Source organism: Peromyscus leucopus, chromosome 1, assembly GCF_004664715.2.
Source record: "Peromyscus leucopus breed LL Stock chromosome 1, UCI_PerLeu_2.1, whole genome shotgun sequence".
NCBI lineage: Eukaryota > Metazoa > Chordata > Mammalia > Rodentia > Cricetidae > Peromyscus > Peromyscus leucopus.
Genome location: NC_051063.1, coordinates 179,922,814 through 179,942,572, shown reverse-complemented (window position 1 = coordinate 179,942,572; position 19,759 = coordinate 179,922,814). Strand labels below are relative to the sequence as shown.

At 45.4% G+C, this 19,759-nt stretch overlaps 1 protein-coding gene and 1 pseudogene across 2 annotated transcripts; one reads left to right on the top strand and one right to left on the bottom strand.

Moving 5' to 3' along the window:
- Positions 1-5: 5 nt before the first annotated feature.
- On the bottom strand, positions 6-11,656 carry Zscan18 (zinc finger and SCAN domain containing 18). Of its 2 annotated transcripts, XM_028884861.2 has the most exons (7): positions 11,559-11,656; positions 6,145-7,988; positions 5,437-5,586; positions 4,043-4,134; positions 3,704-3,782; positions 2,813-2,911; positions 6-1,690 (listed from the first exon to the last, which is right to left on the bottom strand). In XM_028884861.2, the coding sequence occupies exons 2-7, from the start codon at positions 7,886-7,888 to the stop codon at positions 1,164-1,166; spliced, it is 2,691 nt and encodes an 896-aa protein (XP_028740694.1). In that variant the 5' UTR covers positions 7,889-7,988; positions 11,559-11,656; the 3' UTR covers positions 6-1,163. The 2 variants fall into 2 exon arrangements, with proteins under 2 accessions (XP_028740694.1, XP_028740693.1); XM_028884860.2 differs by lacking the exon at positions 11,559-11,656 and having other exon boundaries at positions 6,145-8,540.
- Positions 11,657-16,239: 4,583 nt separating this feature from the next.
- On the top strand, positions 16,240-19,759 carry LOC114703896 (annotated as a pseudogene).

The following is a 19,759-nucleotide window of genomic DNA, read 5'->3' as shown; positions in this document are numbered from 1 at the left end:
TAAAATGAATGAATAAATAAATACTTTATTATGGTAAGCCTCTGATTTGGGGTTACACAGATTGCCTCTTCAAACATTGACAGAAAGAGACACCTTTCTGTATCTGCAGGGCAATTAAATTTATGGTAAGGCAACAGAAACAATGCTGTAATCTGAAATTAAAGCAAAACCACAAGATCACCTATGTAGGCCATTTGGTTCTCTTAGCTCAGATACAGATCATTTCTTCAACCTTTGTTAGTATTTTTAAACCTGTTTTGACCATTACCCCCCAATAAATACATTTAACATGATAGCCAAGTCTCAGATAACACAGCTGAGAAGTTTCACAAAACAATACTTGCCTTTACTGCATGATGCATTATGACCTACTTTATTCTATTTCATTGCTTTGTAATGCCAGTGGCCATCCACTAACTGGATTTCACAATTCACTAATGGGCTGAAACCCAGAGTTCAAAATCAGCATTTTTTTGTGATCTCTGTAAGTGACTCCATATATGAAGAGACATGTGGCTTGAACTCACAGTTTTTGTTCTTGAGGATTCAGAAGTAAACCTGACATCACATATTTACAGAAAGGCCAAACAGATGGCAAGAATTATGTGTGAACAAACAGGGAGCTCAAGGAGAAGCAACTGAGGCAAGGAGGGCTCAAGAAAGCGCTAACAGATCAAATACTTTAAGGCAACTCAACACTTTGTACCATGTCAAATGACCAGAGTGAGTGTGGTAATAAGAGACTGCAGAAAAGGAGTTTTTCCTCACAGCTGATGGCTTAGGACATAGCCTAAGGTGTATTTCTAAGATGAGGGCTTCTTGTGGTCATGCCCATTTCCAGTTGCTTTCAGCACATTAGCATCCAGAAAGTAAATACAGATATGCCCATAGATATCACAGGAAGCCACTATCACACATGAGCCTTAAGATCACTCATGCTTAAGATCACTGTCATGCCACAGGATACTCACAGCAGAGTTGCTCATCCTTACACCTGAGGTTGTATAGGGAAAACCACCACACTAGGAACTGTCAATCCTCTCAAGCTTTGTTTGTGGCAGACAGGGGCTCTGGGTGTGGCTTTTCATTTTTTGTATGTGACTCTTGTAGTGCTTGACCACAGCCAAGCTGAACAGGAAGGGTTCCTGGCAGTCCTGGCTCACCTAGCATGTCTCAGTGCTGTGGCTCTTGTGATGCTCCAGAAGGTTCAAGATCCATGCAAAGGCCTCCCCACATTCACTACATGTGTAGGGCTTCCCTTGGGATGCATTAAACTCATCAGCTGCAGGACATCCCGCAGCAGAAGTTCCTGGATCCTGCCCAGAATCATGGCCATACACATGAAGTACCTTCCCGGCATCAGATGGCACTTTGTAGCTGCTGGAGCTGGAAGGACACTCAGGTTCCTCTTCATCCTCATCATCTGGATGAGGCCTCTTTGTCCCAGTGCCTTGATGTGGGGTATCCTTGTCCTGGGCTGACTGCTGGATGACTGATTGCGTCTGGGGACTGGCAGGACTTGAATCCTCATCCTCAGCATCCAGAGCCTTCTGAGGTTGCTGTTCCATCTCCTGGGCAGTATCTATTGAAGAACTAACAGGAACATCCCTCGAAAGCCTCTCCATCACTGTCTTCCCCATGGAGACTTCCTCGAACACATTTCCTTTGCTTTCCTGCTGCCCGGTGCTATCTGAAACAAAGTCAAAATGTGAGCAGTCCTATTTCCCAGGCTCTGAGACAGAAACTGACTTGAGCTGAAATCAAGACAATAAATAAAATGTGAAGCCCAAAGGGCTGAGCGTAGGTTAAATAACATCGGGTAAGAACAGTGACATGCACAGCCTAACCATCTTTACAACTCAGACATCACACAGCAGCTAAGTTTAGTATCACAAACCTCACAAGACCCATTATCTGTTCTTCCCCCTCCCAATCTGCATGCCCTTCTTTAACAGTCTGAATGTCTGCTGAGCTCACTACTGAGCATTACTCCTAGGGTGTTTGGAGGTCAAGGTGGCCACATGACCCTATTCTGTTCAGAAATTCAAATGGTGAGGAGGAGCCTCCTTCCTGCTGTGGTGAATTAAGATCTGAAGCGCTATTCTGACTGAGGTGACTTGGCAACGGAGGGTACAAAGAACTATGAGAGGGTTCAGGGGACATGTCTGTGACCAGTAAGTACCAAATGAGTCTTGGTAAGCCGTCCAGTTATACCCATGGCCCTCAATGAACCACCATAGTATCTGGCTTGGCCCTGGAGTCAACCATGGCCAATGGAACAGTGGCATGCATGTGTAACATGCAGAAGTGTGATATGTGCTTACCCTCTGGGATTCTCCCCATGAAACCCAGCAGCATCTGTGAGAAAGCCAAAACCAGCCCTTTGGAGAGGTAACAAGAAAAACTAAGGTCCACAGCCTCAACTGAGCTCCATGGAGAGAGCCAGTGTCATCCAGATTGTGGGAGACCATTGGGACATCTGAGCCCTAGATAGGCCTCTGGATGGCAGTGGCTTTGTGTGTGACCCTCAGCATCACCAAAATGGAGTAGAAGGGCTAGTTGAGCTCAGTCAGTTGACAGATCACAAATGTATAGTCTTTTGGGTGACATGTTTTAGAGGAATTCATTGTGCAGCAAGAAATAATGAAATGGTATTTTGTCCCGACACAGTGGATAGAAAAATGAACACAGTCAAAGCTAGAGTCTCTGCTGAGGCTAATCAAAGTGTGAGGAGCCCCATCAGTCTTAAAAGAAAGTTGTACCCTTTATGCCTCCACTAGGCCCTATCTATAACTACCTAATTTGACTTCACCTGGGAGGCTGCCTCCTGGCAGTTCTTCCACCGCACAAGGTTCCTCTGGTTCCTCTGTCTCCAGCGTGGAGGATGGACCAGCCTGGAAAAACTGACACCCTAAGGTTTAGAGAGAAAAAAAGTAGAGGAAGCACAAAGAAAGCTAAGAGGCTTCATGTCCTACTGGGTCTCTGGAACCCAGACTGCAACTACCTTTTTCTCTGTATTAGGACAATTCCTATCCATCCACCCACCCACAGCCCCACCACCACCACCACCACCACCAAAGCTAACCTCTAGTCAGAGCCCCTGGAAAGCTGAGGTTTCTAACTAAGGTAGCAGAGGCAAAGAAGAAGATCTTATGTGAGGCTAGAGGCTGCCTATGAGCAGGTAGGAAATGGGGAATGTACAGAGAGCGAAGTTGAACACATAGCATAAAATGGAGCTCAGTAGCAGGGCACATGCCAAGCATTTGTGAGATCTTGGATCAACCCTCAGTACTAATAAAACTAAAATACAGAATTAGAACTAAAAAAAGGCCTCAAGAGTCTACATATGAGCCTCCCTATGAAGAACTTCAGTAAAAGATCATTCCACAGGCACAGCTCTGCACCAACAAGGTGGGAATGCTAGTGTTGGAGCCATGAGGCCTTTCTGGATCTAAACACTTCAGTTCTCATAGGCCAAAGCTGCAAACAAAGCCCCTGAGTCCAGATAGAACTCAAAAGTGTAGAACAGGACAAGTGGAAAACTTGGCAAACAAAATCTAATTCAAAAACATGTTCTGCTCCAAACAACTTGAATCACCCTTGGTATCCCAACTACAGTTCCTGGGACAGGGTCGGAATCTTCCATGCCAACAGTTCTGGAAGATGCAGGGTGGAACATGAGCCAGTGGGAGGTGGGTCTTACCCCACAGGAGAAGCTTGCTGTAACTCGTCAGGTTATCCTCTCTGGGGTCCAGGTGGTCCCATTCTGACTGTAGAAGCTCCTGTGAAAATGATAATGACTTCTCAAACAGTAGCTCTGACCCAACCCAAGTTATACTGAAGCAATGCCCTTCCTTAGGTTCTACCCTTGAGTTTCCAAAAGGGCAGCTTTCTTAGCCAAAGCATTATAGATGTATGGGTTCCTAATCCTTTGCTGTGATGGAGTATTAATACTGAGAGGAACAACAGTCAGAAGGGAAAATCCATGTGAGTGGCCTGACGAGATCAGCCTCCCAAGGCCAGCAGTGGCTCCTTTACCCACCTTTGTCTCAGCTGTGGCAGGGTTGGCTTCTTCATTCTTTTCTCCCTCTGTATGCACCGATTCCAGAGTAGGCCAGGCTGGAAGAAGGGGGGCTGAGGAGACAAGTTTTCAGTGGCTGTGTATCTCCAAACTAAGCATATCCCACTGCCTCCCACATAGGCCCCAAGACAAATGTAGAAAGGCGTCCCCCTGTACATGTCACAGGTCCCAAAGCTCAGTGAACACTGCACTTGTCTGCAATTGACAGAGCAGGGTGGACACAAGAATAAAAAATAGAGACAGCCGGGTGGTGGTGGCAGCGGCGGACACCTTTAATCCCAGCACTCAGGAGATAGAGGCGGGAAGATCTCTTGAGTTTGAGGCCAGCCTGATCTACAGAGTGAGTGCCAGAGCAACCAGGGCTACACAGAGAAACCCTGTCTTGAAGAAAAAAACAAAAACAGACATTGAAGCTCATCAATGACCCTAGAAATGCCAATTCACATCACGAAGGACTTTTTTTGTGCCAACTAGTTTGGTAGAAATGTTAAACAACACAGGGCAAGTGGGCACCCTCCTATGCTGGCTTTAAATGTATCACAAAGATTTTGGATAATCACATGAATGTTAAAGTGTACATGCCCTCCATCCAGTGGTTGTTAGAAAACCATGCCACACATGCTAGAGTGCCCACAGTAAGGCCATGCTACTGTAGCCCATTTTTAAAATGCAAAACAGAACCGGACGGTGGTGGCACACACCTTTAATCCCAGCACTCGGGAGGCAGAGCCAGGCGGATCTCTGTGAGTTCGAGGCCAGCCTGGACTACCAAGTGAGTCCCAGGAGAGGCGCAAAGCTACACAGAGAAACCCTGTCTCGAAAAACCAAAAAATAAAATAAAATGCAAAACAGAAAGGCTGAGTATATGGAATGCTGAACAGCTGAGGAGCCAAAAGTTTGACCACAGCTGCCCTATTTGAAGAATAAATGAGAGGGCACAAGTACACCATGGCCCTACAGACCTTCTGTACAAGTGTGATAATGGAGAAAGACATGACAGGACATCCTCCAAGATGGCAGTACTGAGGTTTTAACTCAGAGCCTCATGCTGCTAGTGGGCACCCTCCTATGCTGTCATTGAATTGTATCTACAATGAAATTATTTCTTGGTTGATAACCATATAAGGCTGACAAAATTTGCAAGACAAATTGAGCAAAAAATAAAAAATAACACATCTACCATATGCAATGACCTACAGAAACAAGTCCCAACTACAGTAGACATCCATGCCTTGCTACCTGATCTCCCCCTGGCTTTCATGCTGCCTCTACCACATCCTCCCTTCCACAACCACAGACCCCCTTCCATCACCTCAATGAAGGCCAGTCGAGGCTAGAGGACTGCTGCTACTTACAAGTATCACGGCGTACAAGGATGTCCCTAGGTCTTAGGTTTCTGCTGGGACTCAACAACCCACGTGGTAACAGCAAGGGCTCAGGACACCTCTCACAGTCTCCCTCACTGAATGAAGATGATGACCCACCCGGAGAACACAACATCATTCCTGTGTACAACCAAGGCAATAGTGACTCCAATAGGCTGAGACACATGTAACAACCATACAGCAAATCCACCACGGTGGGCCAGGTATGGACCCAAGGTATGACCCAAACAAACCCTAGGCTTCCGGACACCATCGCCACCCATATCTCAGGCCCCACCCTTAGACATGGAGGAAACCTCCAGCTACCAATGCACCCAGAATATTTACCTAGTTTTTAAGAGCCTGGTACCTGCCTTTGATTGCCCTCCATTTCCCCTCCTTCCTAACATCTGGAAAGCAAATGTGAGGGCAGGAACCCAAGACAGCTGTCCTAGTCCATGAGGCAAGCCTGATGGAGATGCCACAGGACAGAGAGGTGGGGGCTCAGATCCCTGGTGACTAAGGAGCTCCCTTACCAGCTCAGGGACGGTTGTTTCTGTGCCCCTTAACACATGGGGTGACTACACTCTCAGGAAAGCCACGGCTGGGGTCTGAACTCTATGTTGCAGATTCCAATACTTCCAGGACCTCCTGCCCGTCTCCTCTAAGGCATGCTTTCTTCTAGGGTGGCAGCCTCACCTGGCTCCTCCAGGATGTCAGAGAGACCCTCCACCAGGGAGGCAGCCTTCTTGCAGTTCTCAGGATACTGGGCTACCACCCAGGGACGAACCCTGTCTGGCAAGATGCCCAGGAACTGCTCCAGAACCAGCAGCTCCAGGATCTGCTCTTTGGAGCAGGCCTCGGGCCGCAGCCACTGGCGGCATAGCTCATGAAGTCTGGCCAGAGTCTGGTGAGGCCCAGCTGCCTCCTGGTAGACAAACTCCCGAAAGCGCAAGCGGGAAAACTCAAGATCAGCAGCAGATCTCTCAGTGATGGTTTCTATTTCCTTCTGTTTGCTGGCCTTTTGGCTAGGCTCTTCCTGTTGGCTGGATTCTTCCTGCTGACTAGGTTCTTCCTGTTGGCTGGGTTCTTCCTGTTGGCTAGGTTCTTCCTGTTGGCTGGGTTCCTCCTGTTTGCTGGGCCCTACCTGCTGGATGGGCTTCTCTTGCTGAATGAATTCTTCCATTTGGATGGACTTATCCTGCTGAATAGACTCTTGCTGGATCAGTTCCTGCTGAATGGGCTCCTCCAGCTGGATGAGTTCCTGTTGGATGGAAGCATCATGCTGAATGGGCTCCTCCTGCTGAATGAATTCTTCCTTTTGGATGGACTTATCCTGCTGAATAGACTCTTGCTGGATCAGTTCCTGCTGAATGGGTTCCTCCTGCTGGATGAGTTCCTGTTGGATGGAAGCATCATGCTGAATGGGCTCCTCCTGCTGAATAGACTCCTGCTGGATCAGTTCCTGCTGAATGGGCTCCTCCTGCTGGTTAAGTTCCTGTTGGATGGAAGCATCCTGTTGGATGGAAACATCCTGTTGGATGGGCTCCTCCTGGTGGATAAGTTCCTGTTGGATGGAAGCACCCTGTTGGATGGGCTCCTCCTGGTGGATGAATTCCTGTTGGATGGAAGCATCCTGTTGGATGGGCTCCTCCTGGTGGATGAGTTCTTTCTGTTGGATGGACTTATCCTGCTGAACGGATCCCTCCTGCTGGTTCAGTTCTTCCTGTTGGGTAGGCTTATCCTGCTGAATTGGCTCTTGCTGGATAAGTTCTTCCTGTTGGATGAGTTCCTCCTGCTGAATGAGTTCTTCCTGTTGAAGAAGTTCCCCCTGCTGGATGAGTTTTTCCTGTTGGGTGGGCTTATCCTGCTGAACTGACTCCTGGTAGATGAGTTCTTCCTGTTGGATGGGTTTGTTCTGAATGGGCTCTTCCTGCTGCATGGGCTCTTCCTGCTGCATGGGCTCCTCCTGCTGCATGGGTTCATCTTGCTGGATGGGTTCATCTTGCTGCATGGGTTCTTCCCACTGGTGAGGCTCATCCTGCTGCATAGGTTCTTCCTGCTGCATGGGTACATCCTTCTGGCCAGGTTCTTCCTCCTGACTAAGCTCATCCCGCTGACTGGATTCTTGCTGCTCACTGAGTTCTTCCCTCTGGTTGGGAGGATTATCCTGCTCACTGGATTCCTCTCCCTGGTTGGGCTCATCCCTCTGACTAGATTCCAGCAGCTGAATGGGTTCTTCTTCCTGGATGGGTTCATCCTGCCTCCTGGGTTCCTCCTGCTGGCTTGGTTCTTGTTGCTTAATGAGTACTTCCCTCTCGTTGGGTTCTTCCTGCTGGCTGGGCTCTTCCTGTTGGGATCTATCTTCTGACTGCAAAGTAGGTGGTTCTGGGTGGGGTAGGGAGCTTCTGGGGGAGGCTAGTGCCCTCTCCAAAGGCAGCATCTTCCCAGGCCTCCACAGAAATGCAACTATATCTAGCCAAGAACTCAGCAAAGAGAGCAAGGATAACGAGGTATCCAGGAGAGGTCAGCAATACCAGGACCTGAGGAAAGACAGGGGATATCAACAAAACAAATGCCCACATAGTGAGACCTCAGCCATGGCACACTCAGGCAAAGGAGAATGAAGGAAGGTGTCTGAGCACAACCATGTACCCAGGTCTCATACAGAATTATTTCTAAGCAATCTGCTCACTACTGTCAGTGGAATTCCAGCTTTTTACTTATACAGATAAAAATTAAAGTAAGAATAAGGAAGGGCAACTTTATATAAGATGATAATAATAGGATTTTTTTATCATGAATATGAAAATTTTCAGGACAATTTTCAATTATAAACCTAGATGAAGATACCATACAATATCAGTAAATTCATTCTTATTAAGTATATTGTATATATGATGTAGGTCACATCACAACAGACTGGATTTATCCCCAAAATACAATGTCAGTTTAACATCTAAGTATGTATTATTAGGACTTTAGTTCTCCAAAACAAAAAGGTCTAGGTACAGCATTGTTCTTCCCATGAAAACAATTAAAACTCAGAGCTGGGGAGATGGCTCAGTAGTTAAGAGCACTTGTTGCTCTTGCAGAGGACCCAGGCTGGATTCCCAGCACCTACATGGTGGCTCACAACCATCTGTAATCATAGTTCTGGGGCACCTGATGCCTTCTTCTGACCTCTGAGGACACCAGGCATGCATGTGCCACAGACATGAAGGCAAAACACTGCCATACATAAAGTAAAGAAACCTAAAACACACACACACACACACACACACACACACACACAAAGAAAGCATTTTTTCTTCTACAAACAATTTTGAGGGTTTCAAAATAAAATCTGTCCATGACCATAGCTAACACCATCAACAACATGACCACTGTCTCCCTACCTAATCCAGCTTACCCTACAAGCACCATTCTCACTTCTTACAGGGCTGGATTCTGAAGTGGTTCCTCAAAGTCCATATGCCCTGCATGTCCTCTCACACACACTTGACCATACCACTTCACACTACTTTATATCGGCATGCTGTCTGTCTCCCACACTGAAATCTGAGCTAGAAGAGCAGGCTTGTTTATGCACAGGCCACTATGGGCCCAGCAGTTTGGGCTTATGTATTTGTTCACTATGCCTTTTATAAAATGCATTTCTTTGTTGAAGGGTATGTTATATATGCCTAATGGCCAATAAGAATCTCATACCCATCTATCTGGGATCAAGTTTAGGACCTATTTGAAGGATAAATGGAGAAAAAGAATGCCCCAGCTATAGGGACAGCCTCACCCCTACCACCTACAATGGCAGCACCCATTCCTTTATCTACACTGGGGATACTAAGATCACAACACCCACCCAATACAGCTTAGCATTTTCTTATAACTTCTTTATCTCTGAGAGTGGGTAAACTGCCTGCTTTCCTTACAGGTGTCAGGTAAGAGCTCTGTCTGGCTCCATCTTGTCATCATCCATCCCTATCTGCATTTTCTTGTCACTCATCCTGCCATTTTTTTAAAAACCTGTGTTTCAACCACTTAATATTCTAATGATTCTTCTTGTCAAGTTCAACTACTTTAAAAATAAATTTCTGGTTTTAAAAACCTGCTAAATGCCGGGCGGTGGTGGCGCACGCCTTTAAACCCAGCACTCGGGAGGCAGAGCCAGGCGGATCTCTGTGAGTTCGAGGCCAGCCTGGGCTACCAAGTGAGCTCCAGGAAAGGCGCAAAGCTACACAGAGAAACCCTGTCTCGAAAAACCAAAAAAAAAAAAAAAAAAAACCTGCTAAACTTTGGGTTTCCTCCCTACCTCAAATTTAAAAACATTCTCTTAGAACAAAGGTAGCTAATGTAAGGCCTTGGATAATAGTGTAAGTCCTTGAGGTTGTCTTGATGGTGACTACTCACCTCTGTACCTTTAAAAGAGTATGAAAGTGCACACAAGGGATCATTATTAAAATAGTTGCTTTCTGTGACCCCTGCCAAGAATATATTTTATATTTTCATATAAGGTCACACAGAGTCAAACAGATGTCCTAAATAAACTGGCCTGGGTTTTTTTAAAAAGCCTCAAGATCACAGACCCAAACATCAGGAGAAACAGGGCTCACTGAAATATGGGGCCCTGTTCAGGCTCTAGAGCAGGAAAGGGAACTTCCATAGGACATTATTGGAATGTGGAAGGATGACCTTGTAGCATCCAATGTGACCTCCAACAAGCTGGCCGAGATACAAACCAACATAAGACAGGTCTAAGAGGAGAGGATTGGGCATGGAGGCAGTGGTGGAATACGAAGCAAGAGGCGCCTGGCGGTGGTGGCACACACACCTTTAATCCCAGCACTTGGGAGGCAGAGGCAGGTGGATCTCTGTGAGTTTGAGGCCAGACTGGTCTACACAGGGAGTTCCAGGACGGTTACAAAGAGAAACCTTGTCTCAAAAAGCCCCCCCCCCCAAAAAAAAGGCAAGAGGCAAGGAAAGGGACAAAACATTAACAAGTAGACTCTGGACACAGGATAGGAAGGACTTCTATGACCTTAGAATTGTTCTATGTAAAAGCCAATCCTCAGCACCCTTTACCTGTCCCTTCATAGGTAACACTAGGAAAACTAATCTTTTCTATTCCTCCTCAAACCCTCCAGGTCAGGACAGCACCTAAGAGACACCCCTCTGTACCTTTATGTCGTAAATGGAGCTCCTGGACAGAGGCCCCGAAGTGTCCTCTGTCCCCTTAACAGAGAGGATCCCTGCACTCGAAAGCCCGTTGTTGCCCCTCAGTCTAGTGGATTCTCTCCCGGAACCGACCACCCCCCCCAGCTTTCCCGTACTCCTCCCGCCCGATGTACCTACAGACACCTTCAATCCTGCCTCTCCAGGACAAACAGGGATCCCCAAGCCCTCCCCTGGCTTTTATACATACTCATCTTTCATCTTTCCCTCCGTGGACTTCCCATCCCTGCCAGAACCTGCACGTAGTGGCCTCCACCCACACTCTCGTCTCTTCCTCTGCTGCAGTCTCCCACCCTGAAGGGTCCCGTGGACTCTACCCTAATCTACATCTAAGCAGCTGTGGCACTGCGCCCTCTGTCCACCGCACATGTAAAAACCACACCCCTTACCCTAGCCCAGCCCACGTGTCCCCCAGATAGCCCTTCCCAACCCAACACAAGCGAACTGCACTTCCGAGCCACAATCCCACAAGTGGCACTCCCACGTACACATTAGAACCACACCCCCGATCCTGCCCCACACCATGCCCGCCCCACACCCTGCACCTCGCGTCGCTAAGTTCGCCTACAGCGTTCCAGAGCCACACCCCCAACCCAAAAGCCTTAAAGCCTACTTCACATTTCCACAAGTGGGAACCATCAGTCCTAACCTCTCCGCCCCAAAATCAAGCACCAGTGCCCGAGGCCACATCCCCATGCAAGTGCCTTGGCGCTTCAATCCCTTCCAGGGCACAGCACCTGGGGCCACACTCCCAAGGTGGGACCCAAGGTCTCTGCTCCCGGCCCAGCCCACACAAGGCAGGTCCATTCCTCCGCCGGACCCTCTACACTAGCCGAACGCCTACCGCCCCACGACCAAGAGCGCCGGGCGGCCCGACCCACCTGCTGCGCAGCGAAGCCCCACGGGCTCGCGCAGTCTCGAACACGGAGAGGTGATGGCGGCCCACCGCAGTACGCGTGCGCGGCCTGCAGCGCCGGAAACCGCGACCCCCAGCACGCCGCGGGGCGGTTCGCCAGACCTGGGCGGGGCCAAGCTGCTCCGACAGCGTCGCCAGTCTATCAGAGGGAAGGCTGGCTCCGCTTCGCCGCCACGTGCGCCTGCGTCACTTCCGATGCCATGACAACGGAGTAAACAAACGGAAACCTGAAAGAAAAAAAAAGTCTAGGACCACCAGAACCTGAGAGGCGGAGACTAAGACCGGAAAATACCCGCTTAAGAAACAAATACACGGCTCCATGAGACCCAAAGACAGTGGAGACGGAGTCCAGAAATCCAGAGATGAGACACAGAGGAACTGAAATGAGACCACCTACAGACACAAAAGTGGGGACCCAGCACAAATTGGGGACTCGAGATCCTGCGCAGTCAAAAGACAAGTAGCACCCCAGTATGGGCAAACAAGAGTTAAATACCCACTGTAGGAGAAACACTCTGAGGCAGGGATTCAGGGATGGAGCGAAGGCACTGAGATCAGAGACACTGACTGGGTGAAAACAGTTAAAGTTCCAGACAGCAAACTGATTTCAAACACCTTGCCAAATCCTTGCTATCGCTACACTGAGCAACCAAAGAAGTTGGGGCTAGACTCCTGCAGAGATGGGAAGGAAGCTGCTTTCCACAGCAGAGCTTCTGAATGTCATTTTGGTTGTCTGGGATGGTTTTTGATATGTGTAGCTGAACAACTTAGCACTGAATAGATTTCATTTCTTTTTCCATTCTGACAATTTTAAGTTATATCACAATCAGAATGGTTCGCTCCTCCATTTTAACAATCACACCCTCATCATCTATGACCCCTGATGTGCGGTCCCTCAGTGCAGATTTGTCCCTACAGATTTCATATAAATGTAAACCTACAGTGCATGGCCATTTGACAAACTCTTTCACTGTATGTAATTCCTTTGAGATCCATTAATATGTGTAAATAGTTTGTTCCTCGTTATTCTTTACAATTCATAATTCTTTACAATATACAAGTTTAAACATTCACCAGTTGGGCTTTAGGCTTGCCTCCAAACTTTTGATATTTAAAAAATGCTATGAAAATTCATGTTCAGGTTTTTGTGTGAACATTACTCACTTTTGAAAGAAGATAGATGCCCATGATGCAGTTGCTCTGCCTAAAGTAAGCATATGCTTAATATTAAAAACAAACCAATGAAATCTGCCATACCCTTTTGTAGAGCTGTGCCATTTTACACTCCTACCACCAGCGTATGTATGAATCCATTTTCCCTGCAATCTTGCCGGTATTTGTTGGTTGTCAGTCTTAACTAGCTGTACTGAGTATGATGATATTCTGATTTAGTTTCCTTCCATTTCCCTAATGGCCAATATGGTTGAGCATATTTTCAGGGTTATTTGCCATCCATATATCCTCTTAAGTATCTGTTCATGTGTCTCACCAATTTTCTAGTTTTTAAATGAATGTTGAGTTTCAAGAGATCTTTATATATATATATATATATATATATATATATATATATATATATATATATATATATTGGTTTTTTCGAGACAGGGTTTCTCTGTATAGCTTTGCGCCTTTCCTGGAACTCACTTGGTAGCCCAGACTGGCCTCGAACTCACAGAGATCTGCCTGCCTCTGCCTCCCGAGTGCTGGGATTAAAGGCATGTGCCACCACCGCCCAGCAATATATTTTTACCTATAAACTGTCTTATAAGAGTTTGCAAACCCTTTCTCCCAGTATATTGCTTCTAATGTCCTTACCACGCCCTTACCAAAGGATTTTAAATTAGATATGTGATTCATGAATATATCCTTTTATGGACCATGTTCTTAGTATCAAGTTTAACAACTTTATGCTGAGTCCTAAGCCTTGAATGTTTGCTCCTATATTTTTCCTGAATTTTTTATAGTTTTACCTGTTCTATTTAAGTCATCATCAACTTTGAGTTATTTTTGTACATTGTGAAATTTATATTGAAGTTCATCCCCACCCCCCAACCATGACTACTCACCTTCCCAGCACCAACCATCTCTCCAAAGCTAACTAGGTATCCATATTCCCATCCTGTTCTGACACTATTCAGAACCAATGCTGTTAAACAAACCAAGGGCTTGATTCCACCTTAAACACCAATACTCACACTTTGCCAGGCTATGTCCCCATCCCTCAATTTGCTAGAATAGTTCACAGAACACAGAAACACACTTTACCTCTGATAACTGGTTTACTGTGAAGGCACAGCCCAATGAAATCAATATGGTTGTCAAGGTATGAATGGGAGTGAGAAAGATGGCAGACCACCCCACCAGCATACACACTTGCCCAACCAACAGGGGTGTTGTTTGTTTGTTTCTGTTTTTAAGCTGAAAGGACTTCAAGTTTTCATCTGTTAATACTCCAGTGACCAGGCCCTTTACTGATGAAATCTAGGGACTCTATCCTGAGTCTTCTGTCAACATAAAGTGTGGTTGAAAGGGGTTCCTAATGAACAAATGACACTCTTACCAAGAAACTCCAAGATTTAGCTCTATGCCAGAAACCAGGGACAAAAATCAAATGCATTTTATATGATAGATGTAAACTGCTCTAGCACCATTTGTTGAGAAGTTTAGCCTATCTCCATTGAATAGCTTTTTGCATCTTAAAAAAAAAAATCTGTTTGAAGTTCCTTTGTGGGTTTATTCCTGCCTCAGTTCTGTTCCAGTGCCACACTTTTCTGATCATTATAACTACAGAATAGAACACTAGGGAGCATTTATCCTCTTGTTTTTTATTTTTCAAAATAGTCTTAGTGAAGCCTTATGCTTTACCATAAAAACTGTAAGTAAGTTTATCTAAGTTTACCAAAACAAACAAACCAAACAACCCACCTTGGTGGGCCAAACATTGTAGCACATGCCTGTTAGCCCAGGACATGGGACTGGTGTGGCATTTTGAGTTAACAGTCAGCCTGGGTTACAAAGTTAGACTGTTTCTAACCCCCTCAGACCAACCAGCCAAACAAACAAACAAAACAACCTTGCTAAAAATTTCTGGAGAATTTAATTTTTCTTTCTCCCTAGTTACAATTACTTGGAGTTTCCAGTGTAATATTCAGTGATGGTGATAACAGGAGACAGAAATGAATCTTCACCATCAATTATGCTAAGTTGTTTACATATGCCCTTTCTAAGTAAAGAATTACCCTTTTACTCATAACATCATGGAGAAGTTTTGTTAAGTGCTTTCTGTGTATAACGATAAAGTCTGTGGATAGGATAGATAATAATAACTTCCAAATCCAGAGCCAATCTTGCACTGTGAGAATGAACTTCTCTGTTAGTCTGCATTGTTCTCATCTACCGCAAGTTTTTTTTTTTTTTTTTAAGATTTATTTATTACGTATACAGAGTTCTGCCTGCATGTATCCCTATAGGGCAGAAAAGGGCACCAGATGTCATTACAGACGGTTGTGAGCCACCATGTGGTTGCTGGGAATTGAACTCAGGACCTCTGGGAGAGCATCCAGTGCTCTTAACCCCTGAGCCATCTCTCCAGCCCCTACTGCAAGCTTTTATGTAGTAATAGTTTTTTTTTGTTTGGTTGGTTGATTTTTCGTTTTTGGAGACAGAGTTTTTCTGTGTAGCTTTGTGCCTTTCCTGGAATTCACTCTGTAGCCCAGGCCTTGAACTCACAGAGATCTGCCTGCCTCTGCCTCCCAAGTGCTGGGATTAAAGGCGTGCGCCGCCGCCGCCGCCGCGCCGCCGCCGCCGCCGCCGCCGCCACCACCACCACCACCCAGCTCTTAGTAATAGTTTTGAGAATGTTGGAAGTATCTATTCCTGCCTTCATTCTGTTCCATTATACATATGCTTTGCCACGTAAGTTTTAGAAAAAGTTTGTGTAAGTTCACAAATAAACAAAAACAGATTGATGTGTGTATAATCATAAGGCATATTAGTTTATAGTTTTCTTGTACTCTCTTTGGTATTAGTACCCAGGTAGTAGAGACTTCATAGTGAATTGGGAGGGCTCTGCTGTATGGACAGGGTTAGTACCTTTATACAGATTTCGGGAGCTTGCTGGCTTCTTCCACAGTGTGGACACAGCAAGAAGGCACTGTTTTTAAGGAACAGACTGTCATGGTATTATGGCTGAACCTACTGATGGCTTCATCTTGGAATTCCCAGCCTCGAGAATTATAATTTCTATTGTTTACAAATTACCTAGATTATAGCCATTTTGTTAAACCTGAACAGACTAAAAACTATGCCTTATCCTCAATGTCTGCTGATCTGTAGTGATACCTCTTTTCATTCCTGATGTTGGTAACTTGTATTGTGGTCCAATATAAGTTTGTCCATTTTATTATATTTCAGTTACATACTGACAACAATTAAGAACATAATTAGCTGAGTTAGCCAGGTTCTAATTGACTCACTTATCTGATTATCATCTCCTGGATCCTTCTCATGGCAGATTTCTTTTTTTTAAGATATATTTATTTATCACATATATAGTATGCCTGTACACCAGAGGAGGACTCCAGATCTCATTACAGATGGTTGTAAGCCATCATGTAGTTGCTGGGAATTGAACTCAGGACCTCTGGAAGAGCAGCCAGTGCTTTTAACCCCTGAGCCATCTCTCCAGGCCCCCTCATGGTAGATTTCTATCTTATTTCATAATCTATAGAAAGTGAGATAGCAAGTTCCTAGTTAACTCTTCTTACGTTATAGCAACAGGTATAAGACTAACATGGAAAAGGCCTCTCACTCCGCATCTCAACTGGTCCCTCAGTTGAGTTGGCTCCTCCCTTCCCTGCCAGTGACTTGTTATTCTTAAATCCACATTGCCCGTTGCATTATCAAACTAACAACTCACTTCCTCTCTTCTCAATTTGGGCAAATTAAACTTGGTGGCTGTACAAATGAAAAGCACATGAGAATAGCTCCCAGTTTCTACCATGGGTCTTTCCATCCACCTTCCCAACCACTAGCCTTTCTGTTGTGTCCAGGCAGCAGAAAGCAGATTGACTGTTTGCATCAGGGATCCCTCTCTGGAGGAAGGAATTAAAACAGGACATAGACCCCCTCGGGAATGAAGGGCCTTCGAGATATCCTGGGAGAGTGAGAGGGGAACTATGACATGGAGTAGAGGTCCTTGTTGGCTTGTTAGTCATGAAGAGCCTGCACAGACCCAGGTTTCGACTGCTGTGGGTACCATACACACCATGATGGATAAGAACTGGACATCATGCTCCTTCCTACCCCAAACTGCACTACCGCCCTGAAGGATATACACCCAATGGCCAACCAACCAAGATCTCACTTCAGTAACCAGAGCTTAGATACTGTACCTGCTTGGTTGGTTCATCTACAAACATCCCAGTTATCATCACCCACCTGCTAGAGAAGCAAGTGGAATTTCTAATACTTTTCACCTCCAATCTTCCAACTCTGCCCAACTAGGAGGCCTCCAAGCTGTGAGCATCAGCTTTCTCCCAATCCAATTATGAATGTGGGAAGCAAAGCTGTCTATGAACTACCAGAAATAGGTCTCAGAGTCAACAAAAGCATGGAAGGGCTGTTTGCTTCCCTTCTCTTTCAGTCAGAGAAGAGTAAGTAGCATCATCATCATCATCCTTAATAAAAAAAACTATCAACATTGGTTAACGGCTGTTTGGTCTCGAGGATGTCTGGACACGGCAAGCAGGGCAGCAAGGCTCGTGCCAAGGCCAAGACCCGTTCCTCCTGGGCCGGCCTGCTGTTCCCTGTGGGCCACGTGCACCGGCTCCTCCGCAAGGGCGACTACACGGAGCGGGTGAGCACCACTGCCCGGGTGTACCTGGAAGCCGTGCTGGAGTACCTGAAGGCCAAGATCCTGGAGCTGGCTGACAACATGGGCCCATGACAACAAGAAGCATCATCCCACGCCACCTGCAGCAGACCATCCACAATGAGGAGGAGGAGCTCAACAAGCTGCTGGGCCGCGCTTGACCATTGCGCAGGTCGGCATCCTGACCAACATCCAGGCTGCTGCCCATGAAGACTGAGAGCCACCGCAAGGCCAAGGGAAAATAAGTCATGTAAAACAAAACTTAGTAAAGGCTCTTTTCAGAGCCACCCACACTGTCTTTAAAGAACTGAACATTTTGGATGTGTAGCTTTATATGTAATTTCCTCTAGCCAATTGTTGTCTTAAAGTTGACCATTAGATTTTTAAGCTTTACTGTGGGAGGATTCGTTTTCCTCCTCTTGTTCATCGTTGAATAGAATCCGTTAACGGTTAACCCACAGCTTTCCACACCAGAATCAGTGCTTTGGGTAAATAGGGTTGGAAGAAACTACACTGATGGGAAGAATCGATGTGGCAATTTGAACACCTTTTTGTTGTTTAATATTCCTCCTAAACTTCATAATCCCTTCACATAAGTTTGAAAATTTTAAAATACATGAGTTTTTGCTTTAAAAAAAAAAAACTATCAACATCAATACTAAAAACTTCACCATTAGTAACAGTAGGTGTAACAATAAGCTCAGGAATTGCAACATAAGGCATGTGAGAACAACAGATCCGGGCTGAACACCATGGTCCCGAAACAACACATACTTCACCATAGCTCTGTAAGGCAGGACTTACATACCAAGAGGTTAATCCACTTCGGTTCACAACCACATGAGCAGTCCCATGAATAAAATCTAACTGAAGACAAATATGTGCTTTCATTCATCTTGCCAAGAAATACAAAGACACAGTCCAATATTTCCATACAGTTTTAACTTTCTTTTAGTTGAGATTGAAGTTCTTGCAAAGGCCTTCTAAATTGGGGGTTTCCCATTTAAATGAGCACCTATTTACCAGACATTGTTTGTTTGTTTGTTTTATACATAGAAAATTCTAAATGCCCACATGGATGTAAGTGTGTGTGTACAATACTAATCACAAAATGTACTTCAGTAGAAGCCCCATAAGGACACAGATGTTCTTTCTAAGCAGTTTGTTAAACCCGGTGTGGTGACGTGCAATCCCAGCACTCACAAGCTGAGACAGGAGGATCAGTAATTCAAGGCCTGTCTTCAAAAGAAAAAAAAAATTAATTAGCTGCTAAGAACCTATGCACTCCTCCGTGCAGCTTCCTTCTAATAAATGAACATTTTCAGCTTTCCAATAAAATCTTAAGAATTACATCTGATATGCTAATCATAAGAAGATGACTAATATCCAAGTGGGATGAACTGTATCAAACAGTGGCACACAGACTTACCATCTTTAGTTCCAATAGATCTGCCAGTGTTGTTACCATTCCAGCAACAACCCTCTTGAAAGTTCTCAGATAGGAATCTTACTAGTCATTCAATTCCTCCTTCTGATGCTACCATTTCATTAGGTGACTGATGGGAAGATGTATGCTGTACATGCTACTAAAAGAAAAGACTTACGATTTAAACCATGATGCTACTGGAAGGTTAAAACATGAAAGGACACACTTAAGAGTAAGTGAAATGTAGTTCAGTCCTCAGAGGGCTAACTTCCAGATACCAAAGCCCCATAATTTACAATGGCATTATGCCCCAGTAGACCTAATGTTCTAGTTGAAAATATAAATAATAAAATACATTTAAGGTAGGTCTGGTGGTTCATTCTTGAAATACCAGCACTGGAGACACAATGAGACAAGATGACTGCTGTGAATTTGAGACCAGAAGGGCTACATACTGAGTTCCAGGTCAGATAAGGCAACAGACTTGGTTGCAAAAATCCAAATAAAGCCTAGCGAGATGGCTCAGCCTAGGTAATGGAACCTGCTGCCAAGACAGACAGCCGGAGTCTCGTCTCCATAACCCATGTGGCAGAAGGGATTAACCAGTTCTCACAGGTGTCATCTGATATCCACATGGGCACAACAGCTTCTTCACACACAAAACAGATAAATGTAATGAAATACATGAGGCAAATAAATAAAGTAATACACATAAGGGGTTGAGGATGTAGAGTAGGAGAGAGCATGTGCCTAGCATGTGTGAATCCCATAAACATCTCCAAAAACAATGCATTTAAAACCATTATAAAGCCAAGCCAGGCGGTGGTGGCGCATGCCTTTAATCCTAGCACTCGGGAGGCAGAGCCAG